The sequence below is a fragment of the Mobula birostris genome, chromosome 22, assembly GCF_030028105.1.
Source record: "Mobula birostris isolate sMobBir1 chromosome 22, sMobBir1.hap1, whole genome shotgun sequence".
NCBI lineage: Eukaryota > Metazoa > Chordata > Chondrichthyes > Myliobatiformes > Myliobatidae > Mobula > Mobula birostris.
Window position 1 is genome coordinate 45,320,232 of NC_092391.1, and position 25,154 is coordinate 45,345,385.

Below are 25,154 nucleotides of genomic sequence, written 5' to 3' on the forward strand. Positions count from 1 at the left end.
TGTAACATTTTGACTCCCTCTATTCAGTCTGCAGAACCCGATCCCTTTCTCTATCAGTTCCCTCAGCGATGTTCTAGGGTGAACTAAGTGGTTTCCAACAACTACAGTAACTCTTCCTGCTCAGCATGGACAATCCAGAGCACAATATTCCCTCTCAGTTTCTATAACAACTCTTCTTTGAGCACAAAGCAATTTCTGGGCCAAGTTCTAAGGAGCCAACCCCCTGCCCTTCCCCCCAGCACCCTCAGAATGCTTACACCCTCCTCAAGGAACTGTCCTTTGGAGGCAGGGATTAATCAGACAGTTGCAGGAAGACCTCAAACACCAACACCTGTTTCAGACTTGGCTGTAGTTCCAGATAGCAGAAGACAATTGTTGGAAAATGATCACTGCAAACAGGCAGGAGGCAGAGCCATGAAGTGAGTTATTGTGAAAGATTTTTTATTCATTGCCTTATTTGTGAATCAAAGGAAGATGCAGCAAGCCAGTAATTTTACTGTTTGTGGTCTGGGATTCTAACAATCCCATTCCTCTTAGGGAATCTGAAGAATTCATTACCTAGAATTGCAAGAAATTGCCTCTGATAGCTGCCCCTAAAGCTACAGGAACAGCAGTTGCTTCCTCCCCAACTTAAAGAATGGCAAATGGCATTCCCAATTGTAGGAAGCCTCACCTCGCATCCTCCCGATATCCTACTTCCCCAGTTCAAGGCCCCCACCGTGGCCCCAGACTGTCTTGATGTACCACCAGAGTGAAGCTGACACAGTGTATTCTGGTCATCCACTAACATTCACATTCAGTGACCATTTTTTGCCAGTACAGTGACCGCCACCTTCTTTACAACCCATCAGGGACCAGCACATTTCGCACCCAGCTTGGGCCATTTCTGCTATGCATCTGGCCATGGACTTGATTCTGCAATTAGAGATGGATGTCAGAGGGACAGTCATCTCTCCTACAGGACAATGACGACTCACATCAATATAATCTTTCTGTGCACTGGTGACTACAATCACACATCTGTATCATCCCCTCTCCACCCATTCCCAATTATTTCCTCACAGCCTGGATCTTGTACCATCCTCTCCTCCTGCAAAGTCCTACATTCAAACCTGCCAGATTCCCATGTGTGTAAATGTGTCAGCACAGGAACAGGCTCTTCAGTTCTATATCTGTACTGAACACAATACCAAATTAAACTGCATCTCTCCTGCCTGTACATGATCCATATCCTTCCAAACTGCATTTTCATGTGTTTAAGAGGCTCCTGAATGTAATTGTTGCATCTGCTTTCCCCAGCTGCCCATTCCTGACCCCTGCCTCTGTAAAAAAAAAAGCCCTGCACGCCTTTAACCTTTCCCTCCTCACCTTTAATACATGTCCTCTATGACTTGACACTTCTACCCAAGGGAATATTCTATCCTATCTGTGCCTCACATAATTTTAAGTTCAAGGACACAAGGTGATGTCATGCAGAATATCAATAAAACCAAACTGAGACAGAACACTCATCAGGCCAGTCTGTTAGCAAGAAAATATGTTTTTTTGTCTTTAATGCAGAAATATAATTGAAAATGTTTACATGGTGCAGAGGAAGGCTCCAAACTCTCTCAGCCCTCCTTTGACAGGTCACATACTCCAAGGCAGAAGCCAGTGGTGGAGGGCTTTGATGATGTAATTCTCTGCGTTGCTGAATGCTCCACTTGCTTTCCACAGAATTACTGCCCATTAATTAGCACCACCACCCACCAGCCATATTGGAAAACAAACATCTGGTCCTCCAACAGTGAAGGCAGCAAAGTCAGCAACATTAGAGCACTCCAGCCTGCCCTGCCATGTTAGGGAATTCCCTACATCATTTTTCTTTAAACAAAGACAGAAGATGCTGGTAACACTAAGCAGGTCACACAACATCTATAGTGAGGGAAAGAGAGTTAACATTTCAAATTGATGAGCCTACTGGCTTTGAGGAATCACTTGGACCTGAAACTTTAACTATGCTTTTTTTTCCCCCCCACATATTTTGCTAGATCTGCTGAGTGCTTCCAGCAATTTCTGGTTTTGTTTCAGATTTCCAGCATCTACAGTTTAAAAAAAAATTTTCATGTTTTAAAACTGATTTGCAGTTGGTAGGTTTCACTGACCGGACTGGCACTGCCCACTGAACGAAGCCAGCTGTGACTGCCCTGAAAACCTGGTGAGGCTGGCGATTTCCTTCCACGAGGAACATGAAGGAACTGGAGGAAACAGCTTACCTGCATCAACAGTGAGTGGTATTCTTACAGTAAATACGAGGTTTCAGTTAGTGGGAAGGACACAAGTCAGAGTTCATTAATTTAGGATCATTGTAGGAGCAGCTGAAGGCAAGGTGAGAACACTTACTGAAGTAAACTGTGACTCTCTGGAACACTTTGTACAGTCTGGGAGCCCATGGTGTAGGGGAATTGGACAGGGTCAGCCAAATTTCACAGGCTAGGAGTATGATCTGATGTCTGCTCTCTGCCCATTCACAGTCTGGTTGTGCTGTGGACTGACTGGAAGTGCTACTCCCCTGCTCCCCTGGACTCGCCATCCCTCCTGCAGCTTGGTCAAGGCAATTCCATGAGTGAGCGTTCCCTCCCTTCAGCAAACCTCACTGAGCTGCAGCTCTTCTGTTGCCTTTCCACAACCCCAATGGCATAACGGGCCACAGAAGCTAAATATGGATACCACACCACAGCAGAAAGGGCCCCCGCCTGCACAAAACGGGTGGACGTGACGACGGAACAGCTCGAGACAGTGCTTTGCTGATGTGTCACATGCTCCCCACTGCCTGGCCATGGGCAGGGGAAGTGAAGAGAAATGGGCAAGGGGGCAGTGAGGGCAGACTGGCGACGGATGAACCCAGTCTTTAATTGTTGACACCACTGCTTCACTGCTCCAGTCACCCTGGTTTGAGCATGACCTCGGGCACTAGCATGTTCTTCCTGTGACCACGTGGTGTCCCCTTGGTTCTTCAGTTTCCTCCCATGTCTCAAACACGTGTGGTTGGTAGGTTAACTGTCTGCTCTAAATTGTCCCCAGTGTGTAGCTGAGGAATAGAACAGGTTAATGGTTTGGGGGGGGGGGAATACAAGGGGATATTGGGATTGGAGTATATGTGTGCCTGGAGGTCGAAGCAGATGCAGTGGGCCAAATACTCTGCTAGTGAGTTTATGACCCCACACCTCCAATGAGAGTAAGACTGGCAAAATATTTCACAAGCAGTACATGTAACAAAAGACTTCTCCAACATAAGACTGTATTGAATCACTGGAAAATTTAGGAAAACAAACTAAAATCTGAGCAAGCCAGTGCAATAACTTGAGAGCTGGCAATTTCTCCAACCGTTTATCCTAGAGGGAAACTCTGGATACAAATTCTACTTGGAGCTGACCAACAGGGTGGAGTGGAGCAGGCACTGTTCTTCTGTACACTCGGCACGCCTCACATTAACTCCCTCCCAGCTGTGAGAAACTCATTGCTGGTTTCACCCTGGGGCCATGAACTCAGACCTCTGCTGGGTTACTGATGTCCCATTCACATGGGCTTACCCTATACTGCTCGCAGCCAGGGACAGGAGCATACAAAGGAACCACGTTAGATCAGGGAAATAACTGGCTTTACATTCTGGTAGTTATCTTGATGGCTATAAAAACTCTACACTCAACAATTAGATACTAATCATTCCATTCTTATTTGAAGCTGCCTGAATTACACTGATTTTAATCAATTCTGTGGTAATGGAGTTCAGAACCACACACTGAGAACCTGGTGAAGCAGGTTATAAGTACCCCATGGGACTACACTCATTAACCAACCCCAACATACCCACTGTGAGTGAATGGGCAAGAGGCCACAGTCATCGACAGCTCAGCAGTTTGAAGAGTCAAGGGCAGGTTAGCATATCCAAACTCTTAGCGGTTCAGGGTTCAAGGATCCAGTCAGTACAACAGAAAAGAAAAACTGAAAAGTAGGGCAAGGGAAGGCATCGTTTTGTTTTTAAGAAGAGTCTTTAGTTACAAGACTTCCAAACTGCCTGAGTTTACTGCCGGTTTTAAAGGCACAGGGCCAAGTATGAGTTGGAGCATTGGTTCAGTGCTGTAGATCTGTTGAGTTTCCAATCTGCATGGGAGGGGTAGGGCGCTGAGCCATTCTTACCTGGGTACAAGCCTGAAAGTGATCAGAGCACGAGTGATGGGTTGTCCGCAGTCAGGGCGACATTCCAAATCCAGATGGTAGAAATGCAACAAATTCTGATGAAGGTGAAATTTACTAAAGACTAAATCCACCAGTTTCAACTTCAAGAAGTCCACCCATTTCTTGAGAAATGTGAATAATGTTAAGCTGCCGTAGGGGCCTGATTAAGCTTGAAGGCAGCCTGGCTGAAGCTTCCAATTCAGACCCTGACTCACCTGCATCGATACACAGTTCGACACATCCTTTCCAGCACTGGGGAATACTTAGAAACTCGTGATGGAGGTTGAGTGGAACAAGGAGTACTTAGGACAAACAGCTTCTGCCACAAAGCCAGGGTACATGCTTTGCACCAGTGTTAGAGAGAGACTGAAAGTGTGGAATGGACAGGGTTGTAATACCAAGACAAACACCAGTACTGATGACCAGTCTATAGCTCCTCGTAGTCTCCTGCTCCCCTGCTCCTTGCATGATTATCGCCACTGCCAATCAGAAACTTCTCCAAATCGTCCGTATCCACTTCAGATTTGTTCTTAGCCTTCTTCTTCTTCTTTTTCTTCTCCTTCTCTCCTTCGGCTGTGACTTCTTTTTCCTTTTTCTGCTTCTCCTCTGTTGCTTCTCTACTTTTCTTCGGTTTCTGCCTCTTCTTTTCCATTTTCTCATCATCCTGAAAAAGCAGAGTGTGAATTGGGGTTCAGAGCTGCTGTCCACAGGTGGGGCACTGGAAAAGTTCTTGTAATACTTTCAGCATTTTCATTAATTCTAATGCAATCTTTTCCTGCTACGTTTCCCACATTACAACATTATTTCCCATTTTGTACTACCTTAATATATGGACTTATCTGTCTGGATGGTGTGCAAAAGGGTCATCGTACCCTGGACTTAAAGTTTATCTGAACAGGCAGCTGGGCTTGGCTCCCATGCTGCATCTGAAAGACGGCACTCACCCAATAAACCAATGGATTATCAAACCGGATTATAGGTTAAGGCCCTTGGAGTGCAACTTTAATCTGATCTTTCTGACCCAATGTGACTATGTTTTCTTCCTCCCCAGCCAACTCCACAGCCTGCCTGTACTTTCTAGGCCCCTGCCTCCAGAACATGCAACATTATTCCCTGCCATGGAAAACAATATACCTCTCTCACTTTTTTCTTCTTTTTCTTCTTGTCTTTTGAGGAAGCCTTGCTCGTTTTTTCTGTGAAGGAAATCAAAGACAATTTCAGTCAGCTGGTAACATATAATCCAGGTTACGCTCCCCAATAGGAGGGAAGGTATGGGAATCAGTGTCTAACACTTTACATTCGTAAGAATGCAGAACACATCTCTGAAAGCTGCAACAGCAGAAGTGTATTTGACATTCTTTATACAAGCATTTAAAATTTCAAGTAGTTTTTCACCTTCCTCCTTGAAACCCATGAATTGTGATCTTAACTCTAAGTCTACAGTTCCAGTTGGTGTATATGAGCCACAGCCAAAAACAGACACCCTGACCCTGTCAGCCTAAGGAAGACCACTTCCTGCTTGGGAAATCAAGGACAGATTTGCAGCCCTAGGTTCAAACAATGGAACCATTGTACCACCACGCCACGGTTATTTTGGGTTTATTTGTTGGGTATTCTTTGGATATAAATTCACTGGGTATATTTAAAGAGGAGGTTGATAGATTCTTGATTAGTAAGGGCGAAGCTCACAGGGAGATGGCAGGAGAATAGGACTGAGAAGGAAAATAAACCAGCCATGATAAAATGGCAGATCAGATCAGATGTGCCAAATAACCATTTCTGTTCCCATGTCTTATTGTCTCAGAGTTCAATTCTCACAAACCCGCTGGCTCCAACTCAATGCTATTAATGAGGCGTGAAAGAGTCAACCTAACTGTGACTATCCAGGGGTGGAGGAAGGTGGGCATTGCCAGATGGCACTGGTGAAACACAATGACGTGTTACAGGAAACTTACACAAACTTCTAAATATACTTCTGAACTACTCTCACTGCAATCTGCAGCCTGTAATTTCCCTTATGTAACATACTTCTGAGCCATCTTAATGAACCAGCTATTTCACGATCTGAACGATTCAGTGGACTTAACTCTCAAGCTTGCGGGTATGATACCTTTAAACCAACAAAGGTACATCACCATGGCCAAAAGAGAGGGAGGAGGGGAGGATTCCAAGCCAGATTAAAATGCCAGGTTAAGAAACCTCCTCTTCTCAGCATCTTGTTAGCAAATGTACAGTCACTGGAGAACAAGATTGAGGACCTAAGGGAAAGATTACTGTATTGGAGGGAAATAAGGGATTGCTGCACTCTATCTTTTACAGAGACATGGCTCACTCCAGACATGTTGATTTGACAATCAGACCTGAGGACTTCCCGATATACAGGATGGACTGTACTGCTGATTCAGAGAAGACAAAAGATGAGGGTCTTTGTTTCATGGTAAACTCTTTGTGGTGCTTGGACGCAGCGATCTTGTCACACTTGTTTGCCCGACCAGGAACATCTAATGATTAAGTTCCAACTGTTCTACTTATAAAGAGAGTTCTCCTCCATGATCCTGATCGCAGTTTACATATCAAGGCCAATATTAAGCAGGCACTCAAGGTACTGAGTGCCACCATCAGCAAAGATGTAATAGCATCATTGTGGGGACTTCAATCAGGCTCGTTTGAAGAAATCTCTGCCCAAGTATCAACATAACACCTGCAGCACTAAGGGGCCCGACACACACGACCACTACCATACTACGATTAGGAATGCCTACCATTCCTTGCCTAAACTGCATTTCGGAAAACCTGATCACTTGGCTGTCCTCCTCCTACCCGTATACAGGCAGACGAGCAGCTACAGGGATTGCTTTGAGTTGGTGGACTGGACCATGTTCAAGGACTCAGAGGATCTGAATGGTTGTCGTGGATTTTATTTAAAAAAAAGTCAGACAAATGTGCCCCCACAAAAACATTCAGTCTTCCCCAACCAGAAGCCCTGAATGAACCATGAGATTGCAATCTGCTGAGGGCTAGACCAGAGGCATTCAGGTCTGATGAACAAGTAAAATACAAAGGGTCTAGGTATGATCTCCAGAAAAACATCTCATGTGTGAAGTGACAATTCTGGACCAAACTTGAATCACAGAATAATGCTCAACAGCTGTGGCAGGGCCTGAATGCCATCACCTCCTAAAAAGTAAAATCAAGTGACATAGGTAACGGCAAGACTTCAATCCCAGATGAGCTCGATCCCTTTTTTTGCTCACTTTGACTGTCAAAACATGGAGGCACCTTCATGAACTCCCACAGCCTCCGATGACCCTGTGATTTCAGGTCCGAGGCCAATGTGAGAGCATTCTTCAGGAGAATGAACCCATGGAAAGCATCCAGCCCAGATGGGGTACCTGGCTGAGTACTAAAGACCTGTGATGATCAACTGACTGGATTATTCACAGTTATCTTTAACCTCTCACTTTGGTGGTCTGAGGTTCTCATCTGCTTCAATGATACTGGTGTCTAATAAGAATATGGTAACCTGCCTCAATGACTATTGTCCAGTAGCACTTACATCCACTGTGATGAAGTGCTTTGAGAGGTTGGTGATTAAACATATTAATTCCTGCCTGAGAAGCCACTGGATCCACTCTAATTTGCCTACCATCACAACAGGTCAACAGTAGATGTCATTTCATTGGCTCTTCACTCAATCCTGGAGTATCAGGGCAGTGAAGATGCACACATCAGGATGCTCTTCATTGACTACAGCTTGGTATTCAATACTATCATTCCCTCAAAACTAATCAACAAGCTTCAAGGAGGCCTCAGTACCTCCTGGTGCAATTGGATCCTCGGTTTTCTTACTTGCAGACCCCGTCAGTTCTGACTGGCAAAAACATCTCCTCCACAATCTCCATCGGCACAGATGCACAAGGCTGTTCGTGTGCTTAGCTCCCTGCTCTACTCACTTTATACTTGTAAGTGTGAGGCTAAACACAGCTCCAATGCTACATCTAAGTTTACCGATGACAACCTCTCACTCAATGTAAACAAGACCTGGAAACTGATTATTGGGTTCAGGAGAAGGAAAGCAGAGTTACAAAGGGAATGGTCCACTTGAAATGCTGAAAAAGGGAAGGGGAAGATGTGTTTCATGGTGTTGAAGTGGCTGAAATTAAAAAGGATGATCACTGAATGTGCAACTGGTGGGGACAGTGAGGACCAGGTGAACTCCCATCCTTGTTCTATCCATGAGAAGGAAATAGACAAGATACAATCAAGGGCTCTGTTAACTTGGGAAGAGGGGAGACCACAGTTCAGGAAGACATCTCAGAGGTACCTCCATGGAAAGTATAAGAGCTTACACTACCAAGAAGATCTATTAAAGGCTTACAACACCCTCCCCCACTGTCCCACTCACTCCCACAGCTATTTGCCTCATCCAGCCTCCTGTACAGACTCCTTTGCATTCTTCCTGTCTCTGTCACATCTGCTCCAACGTTGGGAACTTGCATTCAGATGCCTCTGAGATATCTTCTTTCTGAGAAATGGACTCCTCTCCAGCAAAGCCAATAAAGCCCTTGATTACATTCCATCTATTCCCCGTACTTTTGCTCTCAGCCACCCATCCTGGACAGAGCAAGCTTGGCATAAAACGGAAAATGCTGGAAAGACTCATCAGGTCACGTAGCATCTGTGGGAAGGAACATACCAATGTCCCCATGGAGAGCATTCTAACTGGTTGCATCACTGTCTGGTATAGAGGGGGGCACTGCAGAAAGTTGTAAACCCAGTCAGCTCTAGCATGGGCACTAGCCTCCCCAGCATTGAGGTAATCTTTGAAAGGTGATGCCTCAAAAAGGTGGCATCCATCATTAAGGACCCTCATCACCTAGTACACCCTCTCTCCTCATTGCTACCATCGAGATGGTACAGGAGCCTGAAGACACACACTCAACATTTCAGGAACAGCTTCTTTCCCTCCGCCATCTGACTTCTGAATGGACAATGAATCCATGAGCACTACTTCACTTAGTTTCGCTCTCTTTTTACACAACATTTAATATTTACTTTTTATTGCAATTTAGTTTTTTTTATGTATTGCAATGTACTCTGCCGCAAAACAACAAATTTCACAACATACAATAAGCTAGTGATACTAAACCTGATTCTGAAACAGTTAAGATTTCAAGTCTGAGATCCTTCACCCACATTTTCTGTTTTTAATTTCAGACTTCCAGTATCTACGTATTTTTGTATTCTGTGAGCTTCCAGTCCTCACATTACAATCCACCCACATTCAGAGGACAGATATCCTATCCGGAACAACAGTGAGTTATGATAATCTAGTAGTTGCCAGGCTATTAATATTGGAACTAGCTTTAATTCTAGATTTATCTAACTTCACACAATTTACTTTCTGTTCCTATATAGAAGACCATGATGAAAAGAGAGGATATGAATTCTTTGTTCATTATTTAAGGTAATCTACAAAATCCACCCAAAGGTCTTTCCTAGAACATGGAACTGGCTATACTGACACAATATTGCTCTCACTGTGGTGACTCTGCATGGCCTTTGACCTCCATGAACATTCATTAAAATAATTACTTAAAATTGAAAACTTAAATCAAAGACCGGCATAAGTAAAGTTACAAGAATCATTTAAACTGATTGAACTGAACCATCTTTCTCCCTGTAGTTTGGTTTCCTCCGTTCCTTTCAATGGAAGTGGGAAATATGGCGAGTCTCCACTGGACTTCACAAGGACACACCCAGTTAAGAGCAGGAATCCCACAGCCTATGCTCCACATGTGGAAAGCTGTGCCCAGGAAATTCCCATTCTCGACTGATCTGCCAGTAGATCTGTGCGGAATTCAGCAGAAGGCTATAGCCAATGAAACATTTTGTGAGAGATCCAGATAATTCAGATTCTATCCACTGGACAGGTTTGCAGTAAAAGCAGGATGTGCTGGTTTGCTGGAAATCTATTTGTTCCTATTGCTGCAGCTATTTGAATTCTCATTGGACTGGCTGTTCATGTTACAGCTAGCAAGAATAGCTATTCAAAGGTGCATAGTTACACAACTAAGATCGCTACCTACACTAATCCCATTTGCCAGAGTCTGGCCCATAATACTCTGAACTTCCCCCATCCATGCACCTGCCCAAGTACCTTTCAGCAAATTATTTAGCTGAAGCTTAATTCAGTGAATCTGAGAAGTTGTAAGGCGAGTGCTGAGTCCCTCTCTTACTCTTATATAGTAAATGGCTGTCAGAGGAAGGAAATGCTTCAGGCAGCAGGGTGCAGCCTGGGCACTGGAGCCCAGTGGGAGTGGGATCGCCTGTGGCTGGCGGCTTTTAGCCAGGAACCACGGTGATTTTCTGTCTGTGTGTTCCAAGCATGTTCACACGGGAGAAGAAATAATCTCAAAACACTCACTCCCCAAATTCTCCTTATTTATGCTGAATATACAAGTAGACAGCGTCAGTACTGTTGGGAATTACAGGTGCTGGAATGGAAAACAGTGCAAAGAATGGAACCATATCAGCATATGGTAGTGCCCTGCAACAAATTAACACTGGCAAACTCGAGGGAGGAATCTATCTAAGCACCATGTCACAATGAACCCAGTGTTAACTTGCTCACTGAAACCCAGAATAGTTTCCGTGTACAACCTCTTGGCATCACCTTCATCGGTGCTCTCCAGGGCTGCGGGGCTTTTGTTGTTGATGCCCAGGCCAAAGATGTCCAGGTCATTGGCTGCCTTCACCACCCGCAGGGGGGCTTTCGCCGGCACAGTGAGCTTCGCTGAGTCGAGGTTGAGGTCGTCGTCAGAGAGCTCGGAGCTGTCCTCTCGGACAGGGAATTCCTCCTGCAGAAAGGCAGCACCAGGGGGATCAGTGGGCGAGGATCCAGGGCACAGAAAGAAAACGGAGAGTGCGTTCAGATAACTGTGGACCAGGAAATGCACGCAGACTACAGCTGCACCCAGCTCCATCACTATCACCCAGGGAGCTCGGCTCCAGTCAGAAAGTCATGAGTTCAAGCTCCTTCCCACAGACTTCAGAGTAAATTCCAGGCTACGCATCAGAGCACTGGAACTCTGGAATCTGCTCACCTTCACACTGAATCTCCTAGAGCCACCCGTACATGTGCTGGGTCTCTGATCCCACATACCAATGCTCTGGATCTCCTGGTCCCACCCATCCACACCATGGATCTCTAAGACCTACACAACAATGCACTTGACCTCCAGGGCCCATCCGTCCACACACCGGATATCCAAGAAATCATCCATCACCACTGGATCTCCTAGACCTAAACCCCAATGCCCTGGATCTCCTTGACCCATCTGTCTATGCACTAGCTTTCCCAACACCTTCATCAGTAGGCAGTGATTCCTAATGCAGACCGAGCACTCACATGGTAACTCCAGCACAGTGTGAATACTGGGCAGCGGTGACTGGCAGCATCACAAGGCTGAACAAGAAACTCTATTCCCTGTTTAGCATTCGACTGGTTTTTGCACTTCAGCCAGGCCTTGGGGGCGACTGGTGCAGAAACTGAAAAAACACCTGCACTGTTGACCGTGCCCGCAAATGAAATCATTTTATTTAATCACCATTCCCCTCACACCGATCCGCCCAACACCAAAGAAAGCATGCAGCAAGTCTCAGCTAGTCTAGGAACCTACAAGTGTTGGTCTTTTGTTGGAATCGTCACTCTCAAAGTCCGGGTCGTCCAACACAAAGGACAGCAGCTGCTTGGCAATGGGACCCTCAGTGTCACTCTCAGACGATTCTTTGCATTCTTGTGGTTTTGCTTTGCTCTGGTCTTTTCCTTCAGTCTTTTGGAGAGGAGCTGCCACTGGGACGAGCGGAGTTGTCAGAGAAGGTATGGGGGTTAAGAGGGTGCTAGTTGGCAGGCCAAAGGTCGTGTGTTTGTTGCCTAGTTGCTCTGGTCGAATGGGAGCAGGAGAGCTGTCAGCAGGACGGTGTTCAATGGCTTTAGGTGGGAATCCATCTTGGGATTTTAACACATTTTTGGAAGGCCTGTAAAGGAAGGGGAAGTCATAAATATGAAGAATCCTCTTGCTGTTAGACCACTCAGACTTAGCACCCACACTCAATACTTCCATTGCACCTGTGCATACAGGTCCTTGTGTGCATGATATTAAACTCAACTTTGACCAACTCATGACACTGGAGAAGAACGTCTGTGATCAGCTAAGTTATACATTTTTAGCAGATGAGGTCTGATTGGTTATGCATCTGCTTCTTATCTCTGAGTGTGAGAAGGAACTGCACCTTAGGAGACCCACACCTAATGCAGCTGTTAAGTGGAAACTACAATGTGTGAGTGATTCATGCGGACTGGTTCACAGGGCGACAGATGAATTAACTTACTTGGCTGGTAATTCTGGGGTTTAGTTATGATTCGGGTGTCTGAATTCCACCATACCTAGATAATTTAAAATATTACTTTAACAAATCCATTGATTTCCAAAGACTAGCATCAATAACAGTGACCATTAAAGGAAGTTTTCAGATGACACAAAGCCAGGCAACAGTGTAAATATACAGTATAATGTGGTGGTGTTGTTAGCTTAGATTATATGTAGACTATTAACAGATTAGGTGAATGGACACAACTGTAGGAAATAGATTACAGTGTAAGCAAAGAAAGAAATATTTCTGGTTGTTCCCAAAGCCAAAAGAGATAAACTTCCTAATAAACTTGGCTTCCCTTGTAAAATCAGAAGAAACATGCCTGTGTGTTATCCTTGATTCGGATTTGATTTTTTAATCCCACATAAAGAAAGTGACCAGAGCAACATTTCTACACCTAAGTATTGCAAAGGCATGTCCATTTCTGTCAAGTAATGATCCTGAGAGACTAATTCACACCTTTATATCGAATGAACTAGATTACTGCAATGCTCTTTTTACTGGCCTTCCAAAGCAATCTACTGAAAACTTCACCTCAATGAGAATACCACTGTTAGACTTCTAATTAGAGCCAGGATGAAGGAGCATATCACTCTCATCCTAGTATCTTTGTACTGGCTTCTTGTATCTTTTAGAATTGATTTTAAAGTTCTTTTTACTTGTATTTAAAGCTCCCAGTGGTCTGGGACCCAAGTACATCACAGAACTACTTTCATTTCATAATCCTGCTCGAGCTCTCAGGTCTTCTTCCGCCAGTCTCTTAAATTTAAACAATCGCCCTCAAAAGATAAATTGCAGGTCAGATCTTTTGAACTATGCTCCTAAACTGTGGGCTTCAATACCTAAAACTAAGAGATACAAACTCAGTTGACATTTAAATGCCAGCTCAAAAATGATAGCTGATCTTTAGCCTGGGTACCATGTACTTGCATTAATCTGTACTCGATCTTTTAGTGTCCAGAAATCTACTGCTCTATGCCTGGTGAACCCAGTGATTGAGCCTCCACCAGCCAAGTCAGTGGAAACCATTTTAGATACACAGAACCCCACCTCCCCAACATTTAGAATGATTCTATTAATTTTCTTTAATATTGTAAGTTTTTCCAATCCATCCTATTAACTACTGATCCCTGTCCCTGTTGCCATTTCAGTAAATCTCTTCTACTCAATCATTTCCGAAGTGTAGGTCCAGATCTGACTACAATAGCAGCCTAATCAGCAGTAACGTGAAGCTTCGGCGTTTCCTTGGTTTTACACTCACTTCATGTGTTAATACAGTCCACCTGCACTTAACTTCCTTCCCAGCTTAACATCTTCAAAGATCTGTGCATTATGTTCCTGTTACCAACTAGTTCTCTTCCCATATCTGCCTTAAATTTCACTTGAAATCTCTTTGGTTTCTTTCACCAGTGTGTTCATGACCCCCTCAAACGTCATTCTTTTACTTCAGGAGATTCACAAAGACAGATCTGGGCTTTCTAGTGCATAGTTTGCAAATGTAGGTACCACGAGCAATCGGTGAAGCTAACAGAATACAGTCAGTTATCATTAGTGGAACAGAATGGTTTTAGGGTCAGCCGAAACAACCAATCCCAGGCAGGCTTTCAGTGACTGGTTGTGGCTCCTAACAACAGCTTGGCTATTAAAACAGTTTATCCAAGAGCATTCATGCTTTGGGATGCACTGTTGGGTTTTTGTAGCTGCGTGGTTTTACCGAATAAAGGTTTATTTCATGTTCTGGCTTTATTCTATCTCCTGGCCTCCTGACAGTGCAAAGCTGGACTTGGCAGAAACCCATCTCCAGGTGATGGAAAATCCACAGGAGCTTCTCATGATTACAATGCATAGGGGTTGTTTCCCTTCTTCCGCCTGTCTTTTGGGGTAAAGATGGCTCCTTCAATTTTCCAACAGCTTATGGACATTTAAAGCCCTGACAGGTCTTCACAATAGAGATGCAGTAAAGTATCTCCTCTTTTGAGAGGGTCTAGAACTTGGGCAATAAAGGATTGTCCATGGAAGACAAAAGAGAAACAAAACTGTTGTCTTCAGAACTTCCTTCCTCAAAGTAGAGGTGGAAACAAAATCATTGAATATTTTTAATTGACATACAGATATTTAACACATAAAGGTGTGTGAAAGGTTACTGTGAGTAGATGAGAAGTCATAGGCAAGATTATAATCAGACCAGCATGGTTTGATTGAATGGCAGTGCAAGTGTGTAGGGGCCTTGAGGAATACTGTTCTAAATTCCTATGGTATGCTTGTTTTGAAATTAAGCACCACACATCCAGTGTATGTCTAGGACAGTGCTCTAATACTGGCCCTGACTGCATCATTATACATTTCCCTCCGATCACCAATTACCAAGTACTGACCTCTTCAGTGGATCCAGACTCCTGGTGACTTTTGTGTTGTCATCTTCGTCACTGGACAGCGTTATACCCTTACTGGGAACCTGCGACTTCATGGCGGGCTTCTGCAGCATCTGGTCATCGAGATCTAAATCGTCCTCAAAACCGGCAACCATGGGATTGCCCTGCCTCTCTCCATCACTGCAGCAGGAAAAGACAAAGCTGCTGTCAGTGAATCACAGAGCTGCTCTACCAGCAGCATCACTAACTTGCACCGTGTTTGCCAGCACTCTACAAGCGCTGTAACCTCCACCCAGTGGCTGTGCTGGCCTTGCACTCATCACTCAGAGCAGAGCATCGCTGCCTGGTAGCTGTAGCTGCTGCAGCTCTTTCCCACCACCTATGCCCCCCACACCCATGACAAGGCCACTACATCAGCCCTGTAGAAATTTTAAACATTTTAACATGATCCCCCAGCATTTCTAACACCTAGGTGTGCTGATAATTGCACATTTACAGAATCAAAAATGTGTCAGCATAAACTGGTGATAGGCTCATTCTGCTTGTGGCTGTGGGTGTATTCATTGCTACCTCCTTCCCATTGCACATTCCCCCCCTTTCAAAATTGTTTCATATTATTTCAGTAAACAAGTATAAAGGAGAATAACTGTTACTCAGGATCCAATATAGCACAAAAACACAATAAGATAAAGGACACAAAAAAACCCCACTATAAATGTAAATACATAAGATAACCTATATACAAAGATTGATTGTATGTCCATAAAGTGACGTGAGCAACAGGAGAGTCTGTACATAAGCTGACTGACAGGAAATGATAAAGTAGTGATGTTGGTAGGTGTGGAGGGGTGGATTAGTGCGTAGAAGTGTTGATCAGTCTTACTGGTTGGGGTAAGTAACTGTTTTTGAGCCTAGTCATCGGTTGTGAAGGTGTAGAGTCTTTTGGTACAGGGATGACGGTGGCTGAGTTGAAGCACATGGGGACAGCAGCCTGGATGAGTGAGGTTTTGAAGGTATCAGTAACCTGGTGTGCACACTCCCCGAGTACTCGGCCTGGAATGTTGTCTGACCCAGCAGCTGACACTCTGAAGGGTCCTTCTCACGTCTGCAGGTGTTACCGACAGTGGCTGCTCACTTTGGAGGGGAGTAGCTTTACAGCATCGGGGAGGGAGGCATCACTGGTACAGTCGACATGTATAGTCCTTGTGTAGTGAAGTAACAGCCTTGATGCTCAGCCACATACGTCATGCTTTGTTTTGTATGGGACAGGCGTTGCTGAATTTTTGTGCATAGGCAGTCCTTGCCCTGAGAGCTGTTCTGCCTCCAGACTTCCAGGCAGCATCCTGGGCTTTTAATAGGGGATACACCTGTGTTCAGCCAGCGCTTCTGGTTGGATCATGAGATGATCGTTCTTAACGTTGAATACACACTTACTGATGTAGCCAGTGACAAATGAGGCATGTTCCTCAAGGTCTGTGCCTTCTGTTTGCGGCAGTCTCCTTGAACATCTGCCAGTTAGCCCATTCTAAACAGGTCCTGGAGCATAGAGATTGCCTCATTAGGCCATACAGTGATGGTGCTTTTGTCTGGTTTCTCCATTTTCAACAGCAGCGTGCTGGGATTAACATTGTGGAGATGTGGTCAGAGGGGCCAAGATGGCTTTGTAAGCACTGTGTCTGTTTCTACAAACATGGTCCAGCCTGTTTGTTTCCCTGTTGGCCATGGTGACGGGTAAAATGTCCTGCAGGTTAATGTGATTGAAGTATCCTACAATTATGAAGAGACTCTGAATATTTGTTTGTAGAGAGCTGATGATACTGTCAAGCTCTTCTAGTGCGTCCTTGGTGTTCGCAGTTGGAGGGACATAGACGGCAATGATGAACACAACAGTAAATTCCCTGAGCAGGTAATATGGCCGACATTGTAAGATGTTCAACGGCCCCAGAACAGTCACTACAGATGAGTTTGTGCACCAACCTGTGTACGAGAGTTTCTGTCTGTGTGAAACAGAGTCATCCCATCTAGCTGAGATGCCGACTCTGGCAGTTGTTCAGGCACGTTTCAGTGAAAACCAGAATCTAGCAGTTTCTCATCTTTCGCCATTCATTCTCAGTCTCAATTGAGTCTATTTTGATTTCCAGTGAGTGGACGTTGGCCAGGAAAAATGATGGTACTGCCAGCCTGGCTGGGTTAGCTCTCGACCTACCTAGTTCCTGGGTCTCTTGCTGCATTTCTACCTGCTCCCTCCCTCCGGCCTAGACCAGGTGACTGTAGAATCCCAAGTCTATTGAGCACTACTATTAAGTCTACTGCTGGTGGATTAAAAGTAATTTTGTCTTAGAGTTCAGTGGTGGTACATTCGTGAAGCTTTGGTTGACTGAAACGTCCGACAAGAAACTTTGAAATGCTAATTTAAAACTAGTACCATTCAGCTTTTTAAGTGTGTTTGCAGTTGCCCCTTTAAAGTAATCACTGAATCAGCTTCCATCTCTGTCAGACAATGCACTCTGGAACACCACATAAGGATTAGGCTGTTAACAGTACAGACTGCACTAATTTCATTCATCCATGCATTTCATCTGAATGCATCTTCAACCATTTGGGAATTGGGTGCTAGATTGGATTGGCTGAAGTAATAAGCCAACACCAGTGGAAATAATGCAAGAATTTGAGAATAGGGGAAAGAAATCTGCAGAACATGAGGAATCAAGTATGATTTACCTCTCAAAAACACCTGGCTCCTTGATGTAATCCTATTATTGTTCCTTAGGTGCTCTGTTATTACATCCTTCACTATAGATTCCAGAAATTTCCCCAATACCAAAGCCAACCACAAGCCCTATCGTTCTGTTTTCTCTCCCTCCTTCCTTAAATAGATTAGATTTACTACTCTCCAATCTTTAGCAGCTATTCATTTCAATTTACATACACAAAGAAGCTCATACAGTCACTTATGTGTCTCACCAGTTTATTTTCTTATTCCATCTTGCCTTTGTTTAACAATTTCTTGTTGCTCTTTTGCCAAGTTCCAAAATGCTCAATATCTTAGATTTGCAGTTATTTCTGGTAACTTTGACCCCTGCTTTAGATAAAACACTATCTTTAATCTCTCCTGTCAGCCACAGAGAGACTGTTTTCCTGCTGACCTTCTGCATCTTATGGAATACATTTTCTCTTACAAATCATGCACCCTCCCTTTGAATGTCAGCGCTGCCTGTGCATTGTCTACATTTTAATGCAGCCTTCCCAATTACCCAAAGTCAACTCACCTCTTGTGACGACATAGTTCAAGACTGTTTCAGGTCAAACTAACTCGATACAAAATTCTATTGTATTTAAGCTCACTCTTCCTTAAGGTCCCTTTCTATAAAGATTGATGAACATGTTATTCTTGAACGGTACAAGTATAAAAGGCCTTTTCCTTGGTTGACTCCTGAACATATTAACCTATAAAACATACATTCACGCAGACATATTCCTTACTATTCACTGCCCTTTACCACCATCTTTCATCCAACACCACTCATCTTTTTCTCTCCGTCCCTCCCCTAATGACTTAAGATTTAATTCATTTCTAAATTGCTTCAGCCTTGATGAAAATATACCAACCTGAAACATTAACTTTCTTTCCCCACCTCACACACACAGATGCTGTCTGACCAGCTGAACATTTTGTGTTTTTTTTAAAATGTTAAGAAGTAGATTTAAAAGCAAAGGTTTTGAGGAAAAATTTCATAATCTTCAGTAACACACTGAGAAGTAGAGCCCTTTAAAGAATGCTAACAAAGTTAAGAATGGTATCAAATTGAAAGAAAATGTACATGTTGTCGTGAGGGTTAGTGGTGGATCAGAAAATTGAGAGCATTTCAAAAACGATGCAAGGATGCTGAATGAAGTGGTAGGAGAAAATAAATCATGTTAGCAAGCCTGCACTGATGAAGGATCTTTGACGTGTAATGTTAAATATAAAAAAAGGCAATAAGGACTCCTGCAAGTATATGAATCAAATCAAATTCAAGTTTAGTTATCATTCAACCATACATGAATACAGCCGAATGAAACAGCATTCCTCCGGGGCCAAGATGCAAAAACCACACACACAGAGTCCCTGAGTGATATATCCCATAAATTAATGGTGCAATCCGTAAACACGCATGCAATCCAGCTCGTCTTTCCACCGATCGAACACTGGAGGGCAGGACTGATGGAAGAGGCCATCACTGCCTCCACTGATTCCTCTTCTGGACTGCAGCAGCAGGCAAGCCCACGGCTTGCGGCCTAGTCCTTGGCAGCTCCTGTGCCATCTATCAGACCACCAAATGAGGGAAACAGTCCTGTGGCATCTTACATTATCAATACCCAACAGGGTCTTGCGGTTGTAAGAAAAACGCCCAAAACAATCACCCATAGTTGCATTGCATGCTGCCTTTGCGCACCAACTCTGATACCTTCCTGTAGCAGACAGCAACATGGTCTGCACTAAGTCCAGCTCCTCCGCCAACAAGCAGCTCACTGATGGGGTAGACCTACAGTACCTGAAGCTCTTGGAACCCAGTACTGTCTTGTGATCATAAAAAGGACATTTAAAAAAGTAAAAATAACCCTTGGTTGGCCCCCAAGAGGCCGCTACAATCAAGTGCTCTGCCATCTTACCAAAAGCGAGTTGAAAAGGAAGAGAATAAATGTAGGACCATCAAAGGTGAGATGTTCTCCGGGAATGGTTGAGGGGAGCTAACAAAATGACAAATTTTTATGTTTTCAGGGCAGAAAGCACTAGTAGGAAATCTGGGGTGGAGGTGGTAAAAGGGAGGTAGGGGCTTCATCACAATGACAAGAGGCAAACTATTAGACAAACTAATGGGAGCAAAAAAGCAGACAAGCCTCCTGGACAAGTTGGCCTACATCCTGGGGTTTTAAAAGTGGCTGATCATGGATGCATTGATTGCAATATTCTAATTCCCAAGATTCCAAAAGGATTGTAGCAAATTGGAAAATCACATTACAACCCCAATGAAGAAAGGCGAAGACAGAGCAGAAAACAAATGCTAGGGATGGAAGAGTGGGATTAAGCTCGTAACTTTTCCCAAGGGTATCAAAGGTTGCAGTGTCAACTATTACACTAAATTACTGTAATCTCTCAATGTAAGTAATCTAGAGAAAGGAATTCTGGTTTATTGTCATTTATTTATGAACCTCTGCGATGGACTCTTGTCCAGACAGGTGGATTCATTTCTTACCAACTGCAATCACTGACAGTTAACACTTGTCTACATTTGCGAGACATCAAAGATCACACTGGGGCCTCAGCTATTTACAAAACGGTGTTAATGCTGTAGATGAACTTAAGGCAAGGAGGGTGATTCCTGGTAAAAAGGTGCTGTAGTGAGAGGAACAAATCTGTAAACCAGGCCTATGATCTCAGGAATTTAAACATACTGAAACTGTAAAATTCTGAGGTGCTTGACAAGTTAGATGATGCAAAGCTTTCCTTATGGGGGAACCTGGAACTTTTAAAACAACAATCAAGAGAATTATTTTCCCTGTGGATCTTGCAAAACAGGGACCTTTGAGTATATTCCATATTGAGAAGGTTGTTTAATCTGTTAAGGAGTTGAGGGTTACGGACCGGAAGCAAGGTCAGATGAGCCCGGATCTTACTGAATGGTACGGCATGTTAGAGGTCTCCTCCTGCTCCTCTTATTTACATTCTCACAATCAGTCTCTTCCACCCACATTACAAGAAATGTAAGAGCTGCATTTATATATCTTTCATTAACTCCCTATGTTCAAACCAATGAAGACAGCTCAAATCCACAATTCTCTAAATCTCTATACAGCACACATTACAATCCTCCTGTTCTGCACCAACACTGTCCTTGTATGTAGTCAGCAGAGTATTAACATTGTGGATTTTGCCTCCTGTACACAGCCTGCAGGACACTATTCCACTCACCACTCAAGTGGCACCAACCGCCACCTGTCCCCACCCTGCACACTGCAAATTCTACTCATCACTGTCCCCACCCTGTAGGAAAGGAAGAAACAGATGTGGATTTATGAAGTAATGCACACAAAATGCTGGAGGAACACAGCAGGCCAGGCAGCATCTATGGGAAAGAGTAAACAGTTGACGTTTCAGCCGAGACCCTCCATCCCATGGACAAGTCAAACACTTAACTGCCAAAGCAGCAGTGGACATCTCACTGACCACTGACACTGCCTCTAATACAACATTAACTTCACTTCCCCACACTGTCAAATCTATTTTAACTTCACTCAAGAACACTGCACCCTACACAGTGCTAATCTTACTCTTTACCAACACCTCGTGTGCAGTGGTTTCTACCTTCCCGTACTGCCTCTTGTTCAGTGACAGTCTCACTTTTCTTCTATGTCAATTCCACCCAGAAATACTGCCGTCTCCAGTCTAGTACTAACCACATTCACCATGAAACCATCCCCGTACTGTACTCGTTCGACTCACCAACACAAAAACTCCATTCGAGGGTAAGGGAACACCACCACCTAAAGGTTCTCCTCCATCCCTGCTCCTTCAGGGTTCAAATCCTGAACCACCCCCCCAATGTGGGAGCATTTACCAGAACTTTCAAGCTCACCACCACCTTTGAGGGCAATAACTGCCGACCTCATCAGCCACACCAGATGCCAAAAGTCAATAAATATTAAAACAAAAGCACTTGCACTCTCCTGCATCATGCTGATGCCACTCACCAGTAACACTTGCTCCTGTACATTCCCTCTACCCCCAGTTGCCTTTAACAAACATCTCTGCCTGTATACACTCAGTACAACAGTAATACCATTGGATTGAAGATTACTGTCAATAATTTCTTTAGATTATCGAACCATGAGAAGTAAGCAAATGATTAACTGTGATTAAACACTGTTATTCATTTAAAAAATGTAAGTGTTATCCTCAGGCCAGGGGACCCTGAATCGGTCAATGTGCTGAAAGCTCTACCTGTCACTCTCTTGCCAGGCTTCACTGCTCTTTTCCTTTTGAAGAGCCAGGTCTTCCAAGAAGCTCTTGTCCAGTCCCTCATCAGGGACAAAGTCATCAACGCTGTGCGTCTTCACTTCTTCTTCAGGGGATACCGGGACTACTGCATCTGTACAAGGAGAGAGAATTTTGGCAAGAAATATGAGATGTAAGCTTTTGGGAACTGAGGACTATTGCTAAGGGAGACAAGTGGAAAGAAATGGCATCAGATGTGACAAAAGGAAGTGGGGCTCAGGGAAGGAATATATAGACACCAATCAAGGGAAGAAACATTCAAATGAAAGATTCACAAGCTATTTGTTAGGAAAATAATGGTAGAGGGAGAGAGGGGGAAGCAGCTAGTAAAGGTCTGTGGGAATGCACTGATGCAGTGAAGGAACACAATGACAGATGAGGGCACCATGAGGATGAATAGATTGTAAAGTGGGCTCCAGCAGAGAGGCTACAGAGGGACAGGAATGGCTGTATGGCGGAAAAACACGAGTTCTGGAACAGGGGTGAGCAGAGAGACCAAAATGGGACCATCCTGAGCCTTAAAGTTATTTAGATCACGCAAAGTCTGAAAGATCATCCACCAGATACTCAACTAGGTATTCCATAAAATTACACGAAAAACCAATCAGGCCTACTGAAAAAAGCATTTCTTTTGTTTTCTTAAAATTTACAGCATCTGGAGGATTTTACTTTAAGATCCTGATAAATTGGGTGGAGATTTAACTGTTAACCGGCAGAAAATGGAAAATTATTCAGTAGGCTTGGCTGTTTTATCTGGTAATTTCAACATATTAAACAAGGAATGAGGTACTTAAGATCAGATTACTGTGCTTATTACACAATTTTCCTACCTGTATTTAGACAGGACATAGGGGAGAATACACCCCACCTACCCACCTTGAGTCTGTTTCCTATCCTAGTACGCCCATATTTAAATCTAAAGCACTGTGCAGAAGTCTTAGGCACATTATATAGAATCGCAATCAGGTTTATTATCACTGGCAGTTCAATGCAATACATAATATAGAAGAAATAAATAAATAAAATAAATAAGTAAATCAATTACAGTACATGCATATTGAATAGATTAAAAATCATGCAAAAAATCCCAGAAACAATACATTAAAAAAGTGAGGTAGTGTTCACGGGATCAATGTCCATTTAGGAATCGGATGGCAGAGGGGAAGAAACTGTTCCTGAATCGCTGAGTGTGTGCCTTCAGGCTTCTGTACCTCCTACCTGATGGTAACAGTGAGAAAAGGGCATGCCCTGCGTGCTGGAGGTCCTTAATAATGGACGCTGCCTTTCTGAGACACCGCTCCTTGAAGATGTCCTGGGTACTTTGTAGGCTACTACCCAAGATGGAGCTGACTAAATTTACGACCCTCTGTAGCTTCTTTCGGTCCTGTGCAGTAGCACCCCCCCCCCACCCCACAATACCAGACAGTGATGCAGCCTGTCATAATGCTCTCCACAGGAAATCTGTAGAAGTTTTTGGGTGTTTTCGTTGACATACCAAATCTCTTCAAACTCCTAATGAAGTATAGATGCTGTCTTGCCTTCTTTGTAGCTGTATCAATATGTTGGGACAACACACATCAAATTTGCTGGTGAACGCAGCAGGCCAGGCAGCATCTTTAGGAAAAGGTACAGTTGATGTTTCCGGCCGAGACCCTTCGTCAGGACTAACTGAAGGAAGAGCTAGTGAGAGATTTGAAAGTGGGAGGGGGAGGGGGAGATCCAAAATGATAGGAGAAGACAGGAGGGGGAGGGACAATATGTTGGGACCAGGTTAGGTCCTCAGAGATCCTGACACCCAGGAACTTCAAACTGTGAACTCTGTAATGTGCCCAAGACTTTTGCATAGTACTGCATTTGTCAATGTGGAGAGGAGAGCAAGTTTGTAAATCCGGCAGAAGCAAAGGATGTTGGGGACAGCGAGGCTGAAGCACCGCAGGTGGGGTGTGAGACAGGTGGCAGGAGGAGTGCCGGGGCGGGGAGTGGTATGGGTACAGACACACCCAGCCCTCAGACACCAGGCAGAGTTATGTGATTCCAAATGTTTGGTTTATGGATCATTACAGAATGTCCCCCAGGTGCTTCTCACACCTACCTCTCTCCCTTCCCCCTTTCCCAGCCTTGATTCCCCTCTTCCTGGCCCCCTTCCCACTCTCAGTCCACAATAGAGACCCACATCAGAATCAGGTTTATCCATGTCATGAAATTTGTTTGTGTTTGTGTCAGTATTTCAGTACTGTACCTGTCCATGGTGCACTTGATTTCCCAACAGAATTCCAGCTATTCCCAATCAACCACTGACCATGGACAGCTCTTGACCACAGGAAGCCACTGTGAAAACTTGTTGTTTGCTTTGCCCCTAAATGCCCCAGCACTGATTAGTGCCCGGTCCCTCAGTGCCTCTGGCTCCCCAGCTCTTGAGGAGGGGTTTTGCTCCATCTATCCTCAAGTACCCATTGTGTCCCTGGAATGGCTTCAGTCCTTACCAGGCTTCATGGCCGGAGCCTCAGGTGTGAAGGAGGATCCAAAGAGTCTGGAGATGAAGCTGCGTTTCTGAGCCATGGGCGCAGCCAGGGCGCTGGGGGGAGGGGAGGGAGAAGGGGTGCTGACAGGCACAGGTGGCATTTCGGTGCGTTGCTCAGCACTGGGGGACACTGAAGGAGGGGGAGGGGACATTGATGGAGTGGGTGGTGCTTGGATTGGAGGCTGAGGAGTCCCTGGGCTGGAGTTGGTTGTGGAAGCCGAACTCGGCGGTACCACGGGTGACTGGGACCCCGATGATGGGCTTTGCTCATTGGCTGCGACAGGAGAATGGAAGCTCCGATTCTTGTTATCCATCAGCTCAAGAAATCTGCAGAACAAACAAGGGAAAGGGAAGATACTGGTTAGGCTGCATCTGTGGATGCATGGACCAGTTGGAAAAGCAAAATTCTTCTCGGGACATTCCACGTTAGACCAGTTCATCCATGTTACAGCATCTCCAGAATTCATACAAACAAAACTAACGCTAAAAGTACAAAGCCTTTCTTATTGACCAAACAGTTTCACCTTATACTGACAGGCCACAAATTAAAGCAGGCTCATCCTGCTGGCTT

At 44.4% G+C, this 25,154-nt stretch overlaps 1 protein-coding gene across 3 annotated transcripts in view; it reads right to left on the bottom strand.

Annotated features, from left to right (window-relative positions):
* Positions 1–1,536: 1,536 nt before the first annotated feature.
* LOC140186391 (rab-like protein 6) overlaps positions 1,537–25,154 on the bottom strand; it is a 94,325-nt gene continuing 70,707 nt past the window's right edge. For 2 of the 3 annotated variants that reach the window (XM_072240606.1, XM_072240608.1), the window contains 7 exons: positions 24,546–24,910; positions 22,009–22,156; positions 15,030–15,206; positions 11,901–12,258; positions 10,895–11,078; positions 5,353–5,411; positions 1,537–4,882 (listed from right to left, as the gene is read on the bottom strand). In XM_072240606.1, coding sequence (XP_072096707.1) covers positions 4,646–4,882; positions 5,353–5,411; positions 10,895–11,078; positions 11,901–12,258; positions 15,030–15,206; positions 22,009–22,156; positions 24,546–24,910 — 1,528 coding nt within the window. In that variant the 3' untranslated portion in view covers positions 1,537–4,645. The remainder of the gene's footprint in view (positions 4,883–5,352; positions 5,412–10,894; positions 11,079–11,900; positions 12,259–15,029; positions 15,207–22,008; positions 22,157–24,545; positions 24,911–25,154) is intronic. The other variant, XM_072240607.1, reaches the window with a different exon arrangement.